At 50.1% G+C, this 19,914-nt stretch overlaps 1 protein-coding gene across 1 annotated transcript in view; it reads right to left on the minus strand.

Annotated features, from left to right (window-relative positions):
• Positions 1 to 10,140, minus strand: part of ARHGAP6 (Rho GTPase activating protein 6) — a 516,937-nt gene extending 506,797 nt beyond the window's left edge. Inside the window, exon 1 of the mRNA XM_038375009.2 lies at positions 9,340 to 10,140. Within this exon, the coding sequence (XP_038230937.1) occupies positions 9,340 to 9,861 (522 nt within the window). The 5' untranslated portion in view covers positions 9,862 to 10,140. The remainder of the gene's footprint in view (positions 1 to 9,339) is intronic.
• Between the last annotated feature and the right edge of the window lie 9,774 nt (positions 10,141 to 19,914).

A 19,914-nucleotide genomic window follows, 5' to 3' on the forward strand; every position in this document is an offset into this window, starting at 1 on the left:
CCAACTTTTTAATAATTAGAGGAAAATCTGAAAAACTTGTGACAAAAGTGTTTGTTTTTTTCAGGTTTTTTTACAATAGGAATTCAAGTCTTCTAAACTGTGGCAACAGAAAAATGATTAATACTGTGACACCACAAGAGACTGAAAGTTGAGGAGCTGGGGAAGGTCTCTTCAAATTGTTTAAATGTATTCATTGTTAATGTAATTCATTGGTAAGCACAGATGCTGACTCCATGGGTGCTCCAGGGCTGGAGTACCCACACAAAAAAATAGTGGGTGCTCAGCACCCACCGGCAGCCCTGTGGATCAGCTCCTCCCCCTTTCCCCCACCCCTCCCACCCGCCGGTGGGGCTGCCAATCAACTCCTCCCCCTCCCTCCCAGTGCCTCCAGCCCGCTGCGATCAGCTGTTCAGTAGCATGCAGGAGGCGCTGGGGAGCGGGGAAGGGGGGATGAGGAGCAGGGGAGGAAGAGACAGGGCAGGAGAGTGGCTTGGGGGAAGGGTGGAGCACCCCCCGGGAACTGGGGAAGTCAGCACCTCTGCTGGTGAGCATGTCATGTGTTTCAGATTCCCTTCTGTGGTAACCTACAGAAGATATAAATTGCTATAGCAGCCACCTAGGGAGCATTGCATCTTCAGCTCCAGCTGTAGCCAACTATGCTTGTAGATCTGAAGATCCCCAGTTCAATCCTCAATGTGGCTACCAAGAGGGAGGCTGTCACATTAACACCTTTCTAATTCTAATGGCTGATGAAAACTTTAGAGAAAGAATGCCTTTGATACAGATTCAATAATCCATCTTTGATTTTTCAAAATAAGGAAGCTACAGAATATTTAAGACACAAACATATCCCTTTCAGGCCTTCTTTATAAATGATCAAAGAATACAAAACAAGAATTCTCCATGCTTCTCTTTTTGCAGATAAACTATAAAAAAGAAGCTTCTTTATTTAGAAATTTTGCACAGAAGCTGTCACACAGGAGGTAGAAAAACTATTGCTTTTAAAATATTAAGGGATTGATTTTCAATTGTGCAGAGCTCCCACTAATGTCTTCTGAAAATCATGTCTTAAGTTATCAGCCCTTATGATTTCGAAGATGAATTGTGAAATAATTAAACTAAAGCAGCGTTGTCCCCCCAAGTGTATAGGCAGGCAGCTCCAGTGCCCCTGCTTTTGTTCATAGTTTTGCCAACCAGCAACTTACAGTGACATTAATGAGCCCCTAGTTTATTGCTCTGCTTCTTTTCAGAACCCTACCCAGGCAGAAGAGAAACTGACAAAAATAATGCCAGTTTTCACTTTGTTGCAGCTTGAAAAAGCTCTAAGCAGCAGTAGAGTATATTGGAGCTATTCATGACAGAGGGCCATCCAAACTGAGCAAGAGTGTCGAATGAAGTGTCTCTCACAACACCCAGAAGGAAGGGTCGGCGAGCTAACTCTCCAGCTTGCTACAGTACTCCAGAGCCTTTGGAAAAGGAGTGGGAAAAAGAGTTCCTTTTCCTTCCCAACATCCAGAAGGCAAAATGGAAGGGCGTCAGATGTAAGAAGCATGCACTGATGTGTTGCCATTACTTTAACAAGAGCTTTTACAAAACAGTGCGTTGGCTTAGGATGTTTACACTGTTTATTCCTGAGCAATAGACACAGTACATTACCAGAAAGAACAGGAGTACTTGTGGCACCTTAGAGACTAAAATTTATTAGAGCATAAGCTTTTGTGGGCTACAGCCCGCTTCATTGGATGCATAGAATGGAACCTATCGTAAGAAGATATATATATATATATATATATATATATATATATATATATACAGAGAAGGTGGAATTTGCCATACAAACTGTAAGAGGCTAATTAATTAAGATGAGCTATTATCAGCAGGAGAAAAAAACTTTTAGAGTGATAATCAAGATGGCCCATTTAGACAGTTGACAAGAAGGTGTGAGGATTCTTAACTTAAGGAAATAGATTCAATATGTGTAATGACCCAGCCACTCCCAGTCTCTATTCAAACCTTAATGGTATCTAGTTTTCATATTAATTCAAGCTTAGCAGTTTCTGGTGGGAGTCTGTTTTTGAAGCTTTTCTGTTGCAAAATTGCCACCCTTAAATCTTTTATTGAGTGACCAGAGAGGTTGAAGTGTTCTCCTACCGATTTTGATCAGGCTGTAATTTGAATTGTGTAGATCTTTTAGGAGAATCCTGGGCTATCCTCCCATCCAGCTCTTCACAGCAAACATACACACTAGAAAGACACAGGTATGAAAAATGGAAGCTTCTCCACCACAGCATAACAAAACAGATACCGTTCATACTGTGGTTTTCTATTCTAATGTCAAGGGCAGAAGAATAAGCAGCAGACTTTACATAAGTTGACAGTTAAAACTAATATTTCAGTTCTGAATACTGCTAGACTTTTCAGTTTGCAAATGTATTTCCATCATTAAAAAGATATATACCTTCTGAAGCCATGATCTTCAGCAAACACATACATCCTTAACTTCTATGGGACTAGTCACATGCTTAAAGTAAAGTTTTTGCGGAATTGGGGCTTTACGTAATCATCCAAGTATTTATACAACCTTTTCAAAAATGTTCAGTTTACTTAAAAACAAATGTAATTTACATGTAAAATATTTAATAAATAGAAAAGAATAATTAAAAACAAGACTTTTTTTGGCAAATGAAAAACAGGAATTTTTCTTGAAGAAAATTTCTAAAAAGCAGAGCTGGCATCTGAAAGGAAACTGAGGAACACCTTTGGATTTTTTCCACTGTCTTCAGTACAACCAGAATGAAGCCCTTATTTAAATAGATCACATATGAGCAAGGAAAGACTTCTTGTTGTGGTTTTACAGTAATACAAATAATACATAATAAATGCACTACTTAAAAATATTCTCTTAATTATAAAACTTTCTTATTCATACAGTTACCATCAATGCACCTAAAAAGCAAGAGTTGAGAAGTAAAAAGAGATAAAGCACCTAGAGCACAGGTGGGCAAACTACAGGGGCCCGTGGGACCCTCTTGCCTGGCCCCTGAGCTCCTGGCCCGGGAGGCTAGCCGTTCTGTTCCTCTTCCCTTGTTCCCCTGCTGTTCCTCTTCCCCCACTGCTTCAGCTCACTGTGCCATCAGCACAAAGCTCTGGATGGCGGGGCTGCAAGCTCTTGCCGAGCAGCATAGCTGCAGAGCCGCGGCCTGACCCTGTTCTCTGTGCTGCACGGTGGCGTGGCTGGCTCCAGCTGGGCGGCACGGCTGCCTGTCCTGGTGCTCTGAGCGGCGCGGCTGTAGCGCCGCCAGCCACCGGTGCTCCAGGCAGCGCGGTAAGGGGGCAGGGAGCAGGGCGGGTTGGATAGAAGGCGGGGAGTGTGGGGTGATGGTCAGAGGGCGGGGGTCTGGATACAGGTCGAGGCGGTCAGAGGGTGGGGAACAGAGGGGTTGAATGGGGGTAGGGATCCTGGGGGGGGATTCAGGAAGAAGGGGGGTTGGATATGGCAGTGGGGGGCAATCAGGGATGGGGGAGTCCGGGGACGGTCAGGGGACAGGGAGAGATGGATGGGGTAGGGGTCCCGGGGGGGGCATCAGGGGACAGGGAATGGGGAATTGGATGGGGCAGGAGCCCTGGGGGGGGCCGTCAGGGGGCGAGAAGCCAGGGGGGTCAGATAGGGGGCAGGGGCCGAGCCACCCTTGGCCGTTTGGTGAGGCACAGTCTCTTCTAATTGGCCCTCCATACAATTTCAGAAACCAATGTGGCCCTCAGGCCAAAATGTTTGCCCACTGATGCCCTAGAGAGTTGCAGAAATCGTCTTTACACCATTCCTTCAGGTCCATTAGAATCTTGTAGCAGAATCAAGACCATTTAAACCCTAATAACTTTACATGATTTGGTTAGCATGGTTTACTACTGAAGCTTGTAATCCCACACGTAACTTTAAGTGAGCTGTAGCTCACGAAAGCTTATGCTCTAATAAATTTGTTAGTCTCTAAGGTGCCACAAGTACTCCTTTTCTTTTTGCGAAAGTCATTAGTGAATGTCAAATCGTGCAAAGCTACATGTCAACCTTCAGAAATCATTCCAAAGAGGGTCTATTTATAAAATGCCAAAGCCAAATAACTGAAATAAAAAGGTAACACTATCCTTAGCTCAGCCTCACATGCATAATTATGACACAGATCTTTGAACAGTGGGTGATTCACATATAGCACGTTCTGTAAAGTCTGAATAGAATTGGGCAAGTCATTCTTATCCAGCTGTCCAAGTGACAGGAGGATATGAAGTTCTGACACATGTGTTTCCACACATACTATATACCATGGCAGCCTAGTTCCATGGGGGCTCTCTGCACATCAGTGCACAGCTGGGATTTGGGGCAGATGCAGAGTATCCTTCTCCAGGTTTTTGGGGTTTTTTTAATACCTACCATTTGATTTGAAGACAGAGCCTCTAATTGCCCATCCACTTCTCTTTCCCCACCTGGCAGCAAGAGTCATGGAAACTGGAGCAAACAGCTATAGGAACTGCTTGGCCAAAGATAGGAAGAAAAAGAGACCCTACCTACCTATTTCTCCTCAGGCGCAGCGCTGTGGGGGGTAGGGGAGGGGCTTGTGGAGCTATAGCCACCCCAAAATTTGTCTTAGCTCCCCCTGTAGCAGCCACCACTCTCCTGCCACCCAGCTCTGAAGGCAGCGTGGGAAGAGAGGGGGCTCCTGGCTGGGTACCCAGCTGTGAAGGTGGCAGTGCTGCCGCCAGCAGCAGCACAGGAATAAGCCCAAGCGAGAGGCAGGGGGCCCGAGAGCAGCTGCCTGGCCCAGGTCCCTGCCCGTTGGGGCACACCACGCAGGGCAGATGGTGGGTCTGGGGCTCCCCACAGCTGCCCAGACTGACCAGATCTGGCCCGGATGCGTGGGCCCCATCCCCCACGGTCACTGCTCCCCAAGGGCTCTGCTGGCCCTGGAGACAGCTCCCCCCTCCCCCCCCGCGGCAAGAGTTACTAACTGTTGAAAGGCAACAGGGAGCTGAGGAGCAGCTACAGCCCCAGCCAGGGTGCTGGAACAATTTTTATAGTGGGGATACTAATGATGGAAACCATGTACTTGGTTTTTGTTATTACTACTTCAAGCCAGTGGGTACAGCAGCACTTCCAGCACCCTAGTTCCAGCACCACTGGGCCCGGCCGGGGGAGGGGGCCTCGGGAAGAAAAGAGGAGGAGACAAGGCCAGAACTTAGCAAGAGCAGGGGCAGGACCATGGAGAGGGGCAGAACCTCATGGCAAGGGGGGGTACAGCCCCCCCAATTTTCTGTCTAGCCACCTCAGCCTCCCCACCAGGAAGAGGCTGGCACCACCTCTGCTTCTCCTCTAGAAATGCTTCAGTGTGTAGCCCAGCTGTTTTCACTGTGCACATGGGGAAATATTTGGACCTCTATCTCAGGTACTTACATGGCCCTCATCATCATAGTATCAGAGCACTTCACCATCTTTAATGTCTTTGTCCTTACAACTCTCATGCGAGGTAGGGCAGTGTTGTTAGCCCTAATTTACAGATGGGAAACTGAGGCACAGAGAGGCTAAGTAACTTGCTCAACGCTGCACAGGAAATCTGTAGAGGTGGAGCAGGTCTTCCAAGTCCCAGGTTACTGCCCTAACCACTAGATCATTATTTCCCTCTGACCACTTATCAATAAGTATAATTATATCAAAAGATGTAGGAGTAAAATTAATATAAGAAGTATTTGTAATTCGTTTTATAATTCTAAAACTAATAAATTGGAAGTTATATGTATATGTAAAGCTGTTTATGGAGATAGATAGATAGATAGATAGATAGATAGATAGATAGATAGATAGATAGATAGATAGATAGATAGATAGATATAAAGCCTTCATATATAGTTTTAACCTATAGTAGAGTTTTTAACAGCTGAGTAAACTCTTATCCATTATGAACTTCCTTTTTCCATCTGCCATAACTATAGATGCGCTACACAGGATGTGATAATTTAGATTTTGTACCTTTTAAAGTTACAGTATTATAAATAATTACCTCATGTTCACCCATTCAGATCATTCTACTCTAACACATCAACCAACTCATTTTGCCACAATGATGGTGTTGCACTGTAAAAGCAGAATTCTTTATTTCCCAGCCTAGGAATAAGGCTTTAATTAATAAAGAATGGATATGAAATAATTAAATAGGTTGTTTATAAACATGATTTTCTGATGGTACTAGGTCAAATACTCATTACAAGAGCTGAAATAGAATTAATGCCTGTAAATAGAAGTTTTACTAATGTATTCAATGGGAAGACTGCTTGCATACATTTTTTAAAGATTAGTTATTTACATTTGTAATGATTGCTGACTATATGGGTGAGTAATTAACATTTGCACAGCACCTTGCCAATATAAAGTGCTTTATAACTGCCAAGTATAGTATTACTATATTACTATGTGAAGGATCTTCACATAACCTTGCCACCTTATTCACTTCAGTTTTCATATTCAAACTCCACACCAACATGCTTGTTAGAGACAACATATCATATCTCTACATTTCCAGCATTCATCCGTAGCAAATGCTATGGCTATGGTTGAAAAGAAACTTTCATTCCAAGTCATGCAAGGGGCTTCACATAGACTAACCCTTGCAGTCTCACAGAGCTGTAGTAAGCCTCAGAAGAGTCTGCTCAGGGGGCCGGACACATGTATTTAAAAGGGTTGGGGCCTAAACTTGTATTTTGAACTGCTGGAAGTTTCCTCAAATCTCTTCCTTTGCACTGAAATTTCAGCCTTAAGGCGAATTAAATAAAAAAAGCATATAAAGTGTATCATTAAACACATATGTATCTGTTTCTCTAAAAATCTGTCCTTGCCAAAATGACTTCCTCGAAGTGTAAGAGATTATTTATCAACATACTCATTTTCTTAACCTTATAAATGATAGTTATAAATACAAACTGTTCAAATTTCATGGAATAAAATAAAAACCTGAAAAAGAACAGCATTGTAACGAACAACATATGAAACCATTGAGTTTAAATTCAACTAAGGGTCCCATGTTGTAAAATTCCACATGGTAAAGAGCTATAACACAACTAATGAATGAAAAAAGGATTATTTACCTAAGAATGCTAGATACACACCCACACTGTCAATCCCCCTTGCTCTTTAGTTTGCAGACTGAGGAACACATCCAGTGCTGTATAGTTTCACCACACATTGCTTCGATCCTGCAAAGAACTCCATACAGACATCCCTCCAGCCACAAACACTGATTTCACTAGGGATTGGTGGGGAAGGATGCAAGGATCTATCTATGTAGAGCTCCTTGCAGGATGGAGGACCATGGGCTGCCTAAATCCTGGACTAGATTAAGCAATCATCGAATGAAAACCACACGCCTTAATTATCCTAGGAAGTGTTATTTACCAGTTCTGAATTAATCATGACAGGGCACATGCATTCCTACCCTTAATTTATGCTGACATTAAATTCCAGATTACTTTGTCCAGTGTTTCACTATGCGTATCTTTGCTACTAAAGCTCCTACTCCCATAAATTTTCTTTGACGTCTACTTAATATAACTCCTAAATTATTTAAAATGTGTTTACATCTAGAAAATTCTGAATAACTTCTGATCAAAACTTTCAATGTTTCTATTTTCCGAACCATGTATAAAATCTCCAGTCTCCTTTACATCCTAGTACACAGCTCTTTGTCACCATACAGCGTTGATAGATGTTGAGAGCTTTTATGTTTAGTGTTATATTTTGCTCTTACAATTATCTTCTATTCCTCTATCATGATAGTTTTCAGCTTCATTTTGAACCAAAAATCATACTCATATTAAGCATTTTACTTAAGACTTCTACATCAGTACTGGAATGATGGATGAGATTTCATTAACTGCTATAGAAATGGTTATAGATAATGGAAGAATGTTTATTAGAGAAACGAGGTGAATGAGGTAGTATCTTTTATTGGACTAACTTCTGTTGGTGACAGAGACAAGCTTTCCATCTTACACAAAGCTCTTCTTAAGGAGTGGCCAATGTACCTTATATCTCTACCTTATTGTCCTTATGGAAGAAAGTTACCTTCTAATTGCAGTTTGAATGCATCAAAAATAGTTAACAAAAATAGTTAACAAAATAAAAACTATGTACCAAAAATAGAAGAGAGAACTTGTGCCCCATCTAAATTTAAGTAGTTTACAGCTACATTTTATCTTCAAACCAATTACAATCAACTAACAATGTCACATTATTTTAATAGCTTTGTCAACCAGCTATGATAAGCACATAAGATATAAACTAACCCAATAAATATTTGCATTGTTAAATTAGATTAGTTTTGGAATGCAGTGGCTCCTCATGTGGCTCCAACACATGTATGTGGTCAGATAAACTGAGATCACTGGGTGTGCACATTAAAAATAATGTGCCTATCTTTTTAGAAGCCATTACATATTCAAGTTTATGAGGTGTTAGAGTGGGAGGGGAGAGTTTTACATGCCCAATACAACTATATATGGAATTAAGCTTAGAAACATAAAATACAAAAGTTTACCCTGCCAACAAAACAGATCAACGAGTTTAACTTTAAAACCCCTGTATGTTCTTTAAAGAAATATCTGTGAAAAAGTGTAGGTGTTTGGTTTTTTTTGAAGAGTGCACAACAGTTAATAGCTACAGTTATCCATAAACATTTATAATTCTGTGTGAGTGCCTATGCTTGATTCTTGTTTGTTTCTACTACAAACGCGAAGAATGAAAGAATTTCTAGGATCGGACTTCAGACAGTGCGGCGGATCACATATTTCCGTTCTTAACGAACCTACAGCAAGACCCATGGACAGGTCCCCTCGCCCAGTCGAGCTTTCCCCGACTCAGCCCAGGCTGGCAACGCAGCGTACAGACACTCAACGCTCTCCTTAAGTGCTCTAGGTGCACTCTACCGGCCAAACCTGTCAAGTGCTCTCCCGTCCTCACTGACAGATCAAGGCACCTGCTACAGCCCTGGGAGTCTCCTCGTTCGCACAACTCCTCCTTTCACCTCTAACAACAGCAGCGGCACAAGCCGACTGCCCCTGGCATCTGACTAACGCAGGCCTGGTGCTCGTGGACAGCTCAGCAAGCTGGGAAGAGAGAGATGAGCAGGGACCCTTTCCCAGTACGTAGAAGGGGGGAGACCCGCCCCCGCGGGGCCAAGGGAGCCTGTCCTCAGGGCAGAAGGCCCCGGAGGAAGTTGGGGATTTCCGGGCGCCCTATCCCGAGGGGAGGGTCCATGCTGCCGGCCTGGGTGGCGGGACTCTCGCGCCGAAGGGGAGTCCTACCTCGGATTTCCACACGATGTAGGAGGAGGGCTGGCTGCTGGGCGCCTGCTGCCCCTTCCTCTGCTGGAGCCACTTCCTCGGGGAGGAGAAGATGCTGTTGGGGCCGGCGCCGGGGCCGCTGAGGGCGGAGGCGGAGGGCGTGCGCGCCAGGAAGGGCAGCTCCCAGGCCGTGTTCCTCTTGCCCCGGGGGCTAGCCTCGTACTCGAAGTGGAAGCTGCCCGAGGGGGACTTCTCCAGCGGGGTGCTGGGGGTGGAGAGCGAGCCGCAGAGCGGGCCGGCCCCCGGGCGCAGCAGGGCGCGGGAGGAGAAGGTGGCCAGGCACTCCGCCGAGGGGCCGCCGGCCGCCCTGGCCCGGGGCGTCCTGGCCGGGCCGTCGCCCTCCTCCCGGCTGTAGCTGCCGATGATGGCTGGGTCCAGGCTGCGGGTCTGGCGGAGCCGCCGCTTGGAGAGGCTCTTGGAGGAGGCGGCGGCGGCCGGGGAGGAGCAGGAGAAGACGCTGTTCAGCAGGCTCTGGGCGGACATGGTGGCGGCCGCCGCCGCCGCCGCGGGCAATGTGTGTGTGTGTGAGCCGGGGCAGGAGGGTGCGTGTCCTCCCCGCTCAGCCGCCCCGCGGAGCGCGCGACCCCTCCGGCTCCCGGAGCGGGGCGGTCAGCGGGTGCCCGCGCCGCCCGGGGCTGCTGCTGCTGCAGAGGTGGAGCCCGCCGGGGCCGGGGCCGGGCCGGGCGCGGGCAGCGGGAGGCTCATGCTGGCCGCTGGGCGCCCTGTGCGCGCGCTGGGGCTTCGCAGCCGCCGCGGTCACTGCACGGGGGGGGCGCGGGGTTAGGGGAGGGAAGGAGGCAGCCGCCGCGGTCACTGCACGGGGGGGGCGCGGGGTTAGGGGAGGGAAGGGGAGGGAAGGAGGCAGCCGCCGCGGTCACTGCACGGGGGGGGGGGGGGTTAGGGGAGGGAAGGAGGCAGCCGCCGCGGTCACTGCACGGGGGGGGCGCGGGGTTAGGGGAGGGAAGGAGGCAGCCGCCGCGGTCACTGCACGGGGGGGGCGCGGGGTTAGGGGAGGGAAGGGGAGGGAAGGAGGCAGCCGCCGCGGTCACTGCACGGGGGGGGCGCGGGGTTAGGGGAGGGAAGGAGGCAGCCGCCGCGGTCACTGCACGGGGGGGCGCGGGGTTAGGGGAGGGAAGGGGAGGGAAGGAGGCAGCCGCCGCGGTCACTGCACGGGGGGGGGGCGCGGGGTTAGGGGAGGGAAGGGGAGGGAAGGAGGCAGCCGCCGCGGTCACTGCACGGGGGGGGCGCGGGGTTAGGGGAGGGAAGGAAGCAGCCGCCGCGGTCACTGCACGGGGGGGAGGGGGGGGCGCGGGGTTAGGGGAGGGAAGGAGGCAGCCGCCGCGGTCACTGCACGGGGGGGGGCGCGGGGTTAGGGGAGGGAAGGGGAGGGAAGGAGGCAGCCGCCGCGGTCACTGCACGGGGGGGGCGCGGGGTTTGGGGAGGGAAGGGGAGGGAAGGAGGCAGCCGCCGCGGTCACTGCACGGGGGGGGCGCGGGGTTAGGGGAGGGAAGGAGGCAGCCGCCGCGGTCACTGCACGGGGGGGGGCGCGGGGTTAGGGGAGGGAAGGGGAGGGAAGGAGGCAGCCGCCGCGGTCACTGCACGGGGGGGGGGCGGGGTTAGGGGAGGGAAGGGGAGGGAAGGAGGCAGCCGCCGCGGTCACTGCACGGGGGGGGCGCGGGGTTAGGGGAGGGAAGGAGGCAGCCGCCGCGGTCACTGCACGGGGGGGGGCGCGGGGTTAGGGGAGGGAAGGGGAGGGAAGGAGGCAGCCGCCGCGGTCACTGCACGGGGGGGGCGCGGGGAGGGGAGGGAAGGGGAGGGAAGGAGGCAGCCGCCGCGGTCACTGCACGGGGGGGCGCGGGGTTAGGGGAGGAAGGAGGCAGCCGCCGCGGTCACTGCACGGGGGGGGCGCGGGGTTAGGGGAGGGAAGGGGAGGGAAGGAGGCAGCCGCCGCGGTCACTGCACGGGGGGGGCGCGGGGTTAGGGGAGGGAAGGGGAGGGAAGGAGGCAGCCGCCGCGGTCACTGCACGGGGGGGGCGCGGGGTTAGGGGAGGGAAGGGGAGGGAAGGAGGCAGCCGCCGCGGTCACTGCACGGGGGGGGCGCGGGGTTAGGGGAGGGAAGGAGGCAGCCGCCGCGGTCACTGCACGGGGGGGGCGCGGGGTTAGGGGAGGGAAGGGGAGGGAAGGAGGCAGCCGCCGCGGTCACTGCACGGGGGGGGCGCGGGTTAGGGAGGGAAGGGAGGGAAGGAGGCAGCCGCCGCGGTCACTGCACGGGGGGGGCGCGGGGTTAGGGGAGGGAAGGAGGCAGCCGCCGCGGTCACTGCACGGGGGGGAGGGGGGGGTGCGGGGTTAGGGGAGGGAAGGAGGCAGCCGCCGCGGTCACTGCACGGGGGGGGCGCGGGGTTAGGGGAGGGAAGGGGAGGGAAGGAGGCAGCCGCCGCGGTCACTGCACGGGGGGGGCGCGGGGTTAGGGGAGGGAAGGGGAGGGAAGGAGGCAGCCGCCGCGGTCACTGCACGGGGGGGCGCGGGGTTAGGGGAGGGAAGGAGGCAGCCGCCGCGGTCACTGCACGGGGGGGGGCGCGGGGTTAGGGGAGGGAAGGGGAGGGAAGGAGGCAGCCGCCGCGGTCACTGCACGGGGGGGGCGCGGGGTTAGGGGAGGGAAGGGGAGGGAAGGAGGCAGCCGCCGCGGTCACTGCACGGGGGGGGCGCGGGGTTAGGGGAGGGAAGGAGGCAGCCGCCGCGGTCACTGCACGGGGGGGGCGCGGGGTTAGGGGAGGGAAGGGGAGGGAAGGAGGCAGCCGCCGCGGTCACTGCACGGGGGGGGGCGCGGGGTTAGGGGAGGGAAGGGGAGGGAAGGAGGCAGCCGCCGCGGTCACTGCACGGGGGGGGCGCGGGGTTAGGGGAGGGAAGGAGGCAGCCGCCGCGGTCACTGCACGGGGGGGGGCGCGGGGTTAGGGGAGGGAAGGGGAGGGAAGGAGGCAGCCGCCGCGGTCACTGCACGGGGGGGGCGCGGGGTTAGGGGAGGGAAGGGGAGGGAAGGAGGCAGCCGCCGCGGTCACTGCACGGGGGGGGCGCGGGGTTAGGGGAGGGAAGGGGAGGGAAGGAGGCAGCCGCCGCGGTCACTGCACGGGGGGGGCGCGGGGTTAGGGGAGGGAAGGAGGCAGCCGCCGCGGTCACTGCACGGGGGGGGCGCGGGGTTAGGGGAGGGAAGGGGAGGGAAGGAGGCAGCCGCCGCGGTCACTGCACGGGGGGGGCGCGGGGTTAGGGGAGGGAAGGGGAGGGAAGGAGGCAGCCGCCGCGGTCACTGCACGGGGGGGGCGCGGGGTTAGGGGAGGGAAGGAGGCAGCCGCCGCGGTCACTGCACGGGGGGGGCGCGGGGTTAGGGGAGGGAAGGGGAGGGAAGGAGGCAGCCGCCGCGGTCACTGCACGGGGGGGGCGCGGGGTTAGGGGAGGGAAGGGGAGGGAAGGAGGCAGCCGCCGCGGTCACTGCACGGGGGGGGCGCGGGGTTAGGGGAGGGAAGGGGAGGGAAGGAGGCAGCCGCCGCGGTCACTGCACGGGGGGGAGGGGGGGGCGCGGGGTTAGGGGAGGGAAGGAGGCAGCCGCCGCGGGAGTTTGTATCGCAGCGCTCTGGAGCCTGCCAGAGTCCCTCCCCCCGCGGCAGCGATGCGCACGGGATCTGCCCAGTCCCCTCCGTACGCGGCGGGAGGGGAGGGCAGCCGGGTGCCCTGGGGCGGCCTCCCGCAGCCGGCCGCTCCCCGCATCCCCACGCGCCGCTCGGAGCGCAGCCGGGTGAACGACGGGCGGGCGAAACGGGGGTGGGGGGACATCCAAAGGCGGCTGACACGTCCCCCGGCATGTGACCACCAGAGAGGTACACGAAGAGGACCCCTCCCCCGCTTGCTGCCTGTCTGAGACGGGGAAGGAGGTGTTACTAAAGGGCCACCCTCGCCCTGGGGGCAAGAGCCCCTCCCGGGGTGTTGTTTCGCTGGTTTTGGTCCCTTGTGAGCTATCCCACAGCTATTGGGTTGCACGGCAGGATGTTGACGCATATTGGCGCAGGGCTTGAGCCGACCCAGGATTTCATTACACGTGTTACGTGTTTTCCCTCTTCGGGGTGAGCACAGCTCGCGTTCCGCCTTCGGCCGTTATGCAGGTGGGTGAATGATGGTTCTTGCTCCCGAGCCTCGGGGACAAACTCAATGGCGGGGGGCCAGGTCTGACGGAGCCGCCGCTCGCCCCACAGCGGTTCCTGCCGGGGCCTCCCGAGAGCGGGGTCTGCCCGCAGCGCCGGTGGAGCGGGTGGATCTCGCCCTCTTGGGATGCCCACGGCCTGGCGCAGGATGACGTCTGGGGTGTTGGATTTGTCACTTAGCGTCGGCTGAACCTACTGCTACCTCGGGGGAGTAAAATGAAGTCCCCGTAAACAGCACGCGATTTTAAACTTATTTCCCAGTATTTTGCTAGGATTATTTTTTTATAGTGGAAAGTGCATTTGCTTCAAAAAAGGTTTTGGTGGATGTTCAAAAACTTTCTTCTTTTTTTCGGCCGTATTGTCTCAAATGCCTGGTTGTATAAAGCCCAGTAAATCATCCATATCAAATCACTTGGCGCATTCCGGTCTGATTATAAGCTGTCATAAATACTATAGAGCATAATTTTGCAGAATAAGTGGGATATCTGCCCTCTGTTCCCCTTGCTTATATAACTATACATTTCCGTTATAGGTTTCAGAGTAGCAGAGTAGCGTGTTAGTCTGTATTCGCAAAAAGAAAAGGAGGACTTGTGGCACCTTAGAGACTGTCTCTAAGGTGCCACAAGTCCTCCTTTTCTATTTCCGTTATAGTGCTGTTCCTTCAGCCTGATGTTTTCAGAGAAAGCCAACGGCCTCAGAGAATGGCTACAGTAATAAGCAAATTGCCTTCTATTTATATGGGTCAGATCCTCAAGTGGTGTAAATTAGTGTAAATCCTCTGCTTTTCCCCCATCCTGTACCAGCTGAGAAGATTCTTCTGTTTTGTTTAACCAATAAGAAAAAATACTATATTAAGTTCAGACTCTGCTTCCTCTTGCTCACAACGTCCAGCGGAATAACAGCACTTAGAAGAGGCATCTGACAAGAGTCCATGGGGTGGCATGGGTAACAGCAATAAGACTGAAAACATTATTATAGTAATCAAAAAGACATATATGTGTTTTACTGCGTGGTTAATAGCAGCAAAAAAAAAAAAGCCGTGTTCAATATATCTAGGGGTCACTCTTGATAAATAACTAATCCAAACAAATAACTGACCCAACCCAAAACCCTATGAAAACCAAACACTCCTTTCACAGGCAGGACTTCTCCACTCCCATACACACTCCCAGACTGTGTACAAACAAGGACATCTTTATTAAGGGAAATAGAACACAGTCATAAGCTTGGAAAAACATATCAACATAACATAAATAGATAGATACACACACACACACACATAGGTATGCAAATAAAGAGTAAAATAAACTTCCCCTTCCAGCAATCCATCTAATGCCCATCCCACCCAACAGTGAGAATGTTTCACAGGTATTAAAAGTGCCTGACCATACCTCCTCACTCATCCACCAAACCCCACTCATAGCTGGGATCAGGGATTAGTAGTAGAGTGTCTGACTATTTCTCTCTAGTCCTAAGAAAGCTACTTGTCCGGAACCACAACTGCCTACCCCAGTTTAGTGATTCAGCTTTATTAAGGTGCTGGAAAAGCAGGACCTCATGATAGTACACTCATTTCTCCTGCTGTTCCTACATCATCTTTCAACATTGTAATCAGCATGCATTGCCTCTTTCAGCAAGCCCCCAAAAGCGGGGAGCCAAGAGCACTTAGGACCTCAGCGTAGAATCTTGACTGCTTGAAAATCAGCTCTTTGCCCTCTCAAGCTTCTCTGGGAGCCCACATCCTATGAAATCTAAGTTCATGTATAATTATGCTGTATAATTATGGTGACCAGAGGAATTTTTTCCTTTTCAGCAATAGCGGGAGTAGAGAGCTCTTTCCCCTCTGAAGCTTTTGGCCATTGGACTTACAGAGAGAAGAGGCATATTCAGCCATCCACCTTCAAATTAAGGATTCTCTCCACACTGACAGGTTTCAGAGTAGCAGCCCTATTAGTCTGTATCCGCAAAAAGAAAAGGAATATTTGTGGCACCTTAGAGACTAACAAATTTATTTGAGCATAAGTTTGTTAGTCTCTAAGGTGCCACAAGTACTCCTTTTCTCTCTACACTATGTTTTTCAAGTGCTTTGCCCAGTGTTTTGTTTTTTTTTAATCGTAAAATGTAGCTTCTCCCACTTCTCAGGAGAGACTGTTCCACTGCTTAATTACTGGATTATGCTAGTTACCCCCAGATGACATTGCAGTAAAGGTTCTATTTAAAGCTAAATTTTGCATTGTGACTAATACTTTCAGTGAGGTCTCATGCAGGTACAAGCCAACATCTGAATGAGCTCTCCCTTGCCACCTAGTGATGAACTGGAGTGTGGCAGATTGACAATTTCCTGCAATATACTACTACTAAATGAAGTTTACTGAATTATACTTGATTGAATTATATTAATAGATTTGGAGTCCATTGTATTAAAATACAATTGTGTATGTATTATTGTATGTATTTTCATGGGAAGGGTAAATAGGAGAACAGCAACCGGTGATTAGGCAAATTCACTCTCCAGAGAAACTACCCCCATGGAAATGTATACATGTACTTGTTCAAACTGGTTTCTCCAGGGACCAACAAAAAAAGCAAAGACTTTTTGGATAAATAACTTAGTTTTAAACTGGCTCATAGCCTTCTTCCTGATGCAGCAAACAGACAGACCCTCAATCCTTAAAGTAGGGGGGTTGGAAGGACTGGGCCTGCCAGAATCCCTATTAGGATTGGGGTTAATTCTGGTAAGCTTTTTGGTATGGGGGTAAGTTCTTTTATTGTTTTTCATGTTTTCTCTGTAATGTTTTTTACCTTAATAATAAATTAGGCTTGCATAGAAAGAGCTGTGTTGTAACCTATAACTGTAGCAATTCTCCATCTCTGAGGAGAAAACAACCAGGTGTCCTTGGGCAACATGTCTGTGCTGGGAAATACACAGTGAAGCTAGGGAACTGTGCAGCCTGGAAATACCCTGGTCAAAAGGGAGAGAGGTGTGGGTCTCTCCGCCCAAGAGAGGTGATAGCCGGGGAGCCGGAAGCCTGAGAATGGGGGCCCTTGCTGGATCACGGAGGGAAAATACACAGTGCTTAATTTGTAATGAAAGAGTGCCAGGCTCAAGCAATTGTTTTACTTTCATAATTCATGTGGCATGCCCAGAGGTGCTGGGTCTCTGAACTGCCAAGCCTGGAGCTTCTGGAGCTCAGTCTTGGCAAGCCGTGGCACAAATTAAGCATTGGAAATACAGGTGCAGTTGCCTTGCACTGTGACATGGGAGAAAAGACTTCAAGAGCATACCTTATTTGCATAGACACACCTACCTTGCCTAGGTGATCATCAGACAGACCTGCTTTGTCAAAGTGATCTCTTTTGGCTGTTTTGGGTTAAAATTCACTTTGGTCTTGAACACATGGTTAATTAAATGTTGTTATCCTTATTTAATGAGAAAAGGATAGCAGAACTGTACTTAATATGCCCTAGTTTGGTGGGGAGAGTCACCCTAACTTTAACCTCACTCACTAAGCAGGGGGTAGTGATGACAAATTCACATGAAAGTCAAAAGGGGCGAGTACCTGGTGTTAAAGTCTTTGTTTAAAGAACCCTAGTTACAAAGATTTGATTTTTTTCCTTCCTATGTTTAAAGACAGATTATCAGATTCAATTTAGAGTCCTTGTATCTACTCAGTGGTTATTAGAGCTGAAATCACTGATGAGCTGTGGGGATAGTTTTGCGATGAAAGACAACGTGAAGGATGTAGCAGTGAGCTTCCTCACTACCTGCTGAAATCACTAAGAAATGGGCTAAGTGAAGGAACCTCAGAACATGATACTGCAGCTAGAGGCAGAGACAGCAGTGAGCAGTGGCAAATGCAGCAATGAGTGGCAGCAGAGACAGCAATGAGAAGCGACAAAGTTTGTGGCAACAAATAGTGACAAAGACAATGGTGACAGTGGTGAGCAGCAGCAAAGGTGTTAGTCAATCCCCTCTTCATGGGTGGGAGTGAACCCATGCAAATGTACCATTGAATTCTCTGACTTTGTTGACTGCTAATAGCTAGCTGTACAATGGCGTGAAAGGGAGTGGTGTATTAAAAGGACATTCGTCCATCAGACATGGGTGCTCCGGGGCTGGAGTACCCACGGGGAAAAATTAGTAGGTGCTCTGCACACACTGGCAACCAAGCTCAACTCAACCCCTGCCCCACCTCCTCCTCCGCCCGAATGCGCTGCATCGCTGCTCCTCCACCTACCTCCCAGTGCTTCCCACCCAGCTGCCGCCAAACAGCTGTTTGGTGGCATTAGCAAGCTCCGGTAGGGAGCGGGAGAAGCGGGAACGTGGCATGCTCAGGGGAGGAGGCAGGGCCAGGACGGGGATTTGGGGAAGGAGTTGGAATAGAGGCAGGGAGGGGCAGAGTTGGGACGGGGACTTTGGGGAAGGGGTTAGAATGGGAGCAGGGATGGGAAGAGGCGGGGCAGGTGTGGGGCCTCATGGAAGGGATGGAGGGGGGGCGGGGCTGGAGGCAGATGGAGGGTCGAGCACCCAGGGGAAAGTGGGGAAGTCGGTTTCTATATATCTGGGTGAAGGGTGGTGCTGGTTAGGTTTTGTAATGTTAAGAGGAAACCTTAGATATTGAACCCAGCCCTTGTTGCTGTCAGCGTCACCTGGCTGAAGGGTTACACCTGGTACCAAAAAGAAGGTATAAAATGTAAAATATGAATAGTTATTTGACCTTGGGTTTGGAGCTGCATGACAGAGTGTTAGCAATATTGGAACCCACTTGCGATGTGCAAACTTTTTTGCAGAGCTGTTAGCTGCATGCCTGATAGAACTGCAGCAATCAGCTCTCTTCCTCTCCTCCTCCTCCAGACTTATCAAGGAACATTATGGGGACAAGAAAAGTGTGAGAAGATGCTAGGAACTGAAGCTGTGTCATGCTTGCCCCGGTTATCCTGCGGGAAATGCATCTGGACATCATCATCCAGAGAATCCAGTTGTAAGATGCAGCCTGAAGCCCTCTCATACCCTCCCAAATACTCCGTCACAGGGGAAGGGCTAGGTTACTGTTCCAAGGGGGAGAGAGAGGCACAAGTTGTTTCATAGATTCATAGATACTAAGGTCAGAAGGGACCATTCTGATCATCTAGTCTGACCTCCTGCACAGTGCAGGCCACAGAATCTCACCCACCCACTCCTATGAAAAACCTCACCCATGTCTGAGCTATTGAAGTCCTTAAATCATGGTTTAAAGACTTCAAGGAGCAGAGAAGCCTCCCTCAAGTCAACCATGCCCCATGCTACAGAGGAAGGCGAAAAACCTCCAGGGCCTCTCCAATCTGCCCTGGAGGAAAATTCCTTCCCGACCCCAAATATGGCGATCCGCTAAACCCTGAGCATATGGGCAAGATTCACCAGCCAGATACTACAGAAAATTCTTTCCTGGGTAACTCAGATCCCATCCATCTAATATCCCATCTCATGGGATTTGGCCTATTTACCCTGAATATTAAAAGATATTTAAAGTTTCCCTTTGCACTTGTCCACAAAGTGGGGAAGGGATCCTATGGTTTCACTTCCCCTATTCAAGGCTGCCCTGTATACTATCTGCCTGTCTTCAGCGAGTGATCCAACTCTGGATTGCCAGTCGCAAGTGCTGGTTTAGCAATTCACAGATGGATCATCAGATTCATAGGCCATGTCTACTCTACAAAATGATGTTGACTTAACTTATGTCGGCATATAGCCACCACAATTATTAAATCACTTGTGTGTGTTCACACATGACTCCTTTTGTCAGTAGTGCGCATTCTCACCAGGAACAATTGTATTAATTGTATTGTCAGTGGAGCCAGATTATGACATTCTGAGGCCCTAACTATGTCAAGGGTAAGAGAACCCATACCATTAAATATATATATATATATATATATATATATATATATATATATATATATATATAATTTTCACAGAAAGGACACTGAATATATAAACACAAAAGCTTTATTTCTGCATATATATAAAGGTGAAGTAAAAATAGAATAACAATCTAAAACACATATTTTACCATATGCCTATTTGCATTATAAAATAATTCCAAATTAACATATTTTGTCTATGATTTCTTAATTAGTAGATATGAAAAGTTTATTTCTACAGCAACACAAAAGCAGTTACAATTACACAGACCAGCTTAGTTAATGGAAGCAGTACAACCTGCAGTATATCTGTTTGCACGTCACATTAATTTTAACACTGAAATGTAAAACATTTTCTTTCATGATTTTTGGAGAGCATAGTCATTGATGATGTCCTCAAATAATAAGCTACGGAGTTTCTCACTTTCAATGCACAGAATACTTA

The sequence above is a fragment of the Dermochelys coriacea genome, chromosome 1 (assembly GCF_009764565.3).
Source record: "Dermochelys coriacea isolate rDerCor1 chromosome 1, rDerCor1.pri.v4, whole genome shotgun sequence".
NCBI lineage: Eukaryota > Metazoa > Chordata > Testudines > Dermochelyidae > Dermochelys > Dermochelys coriacea.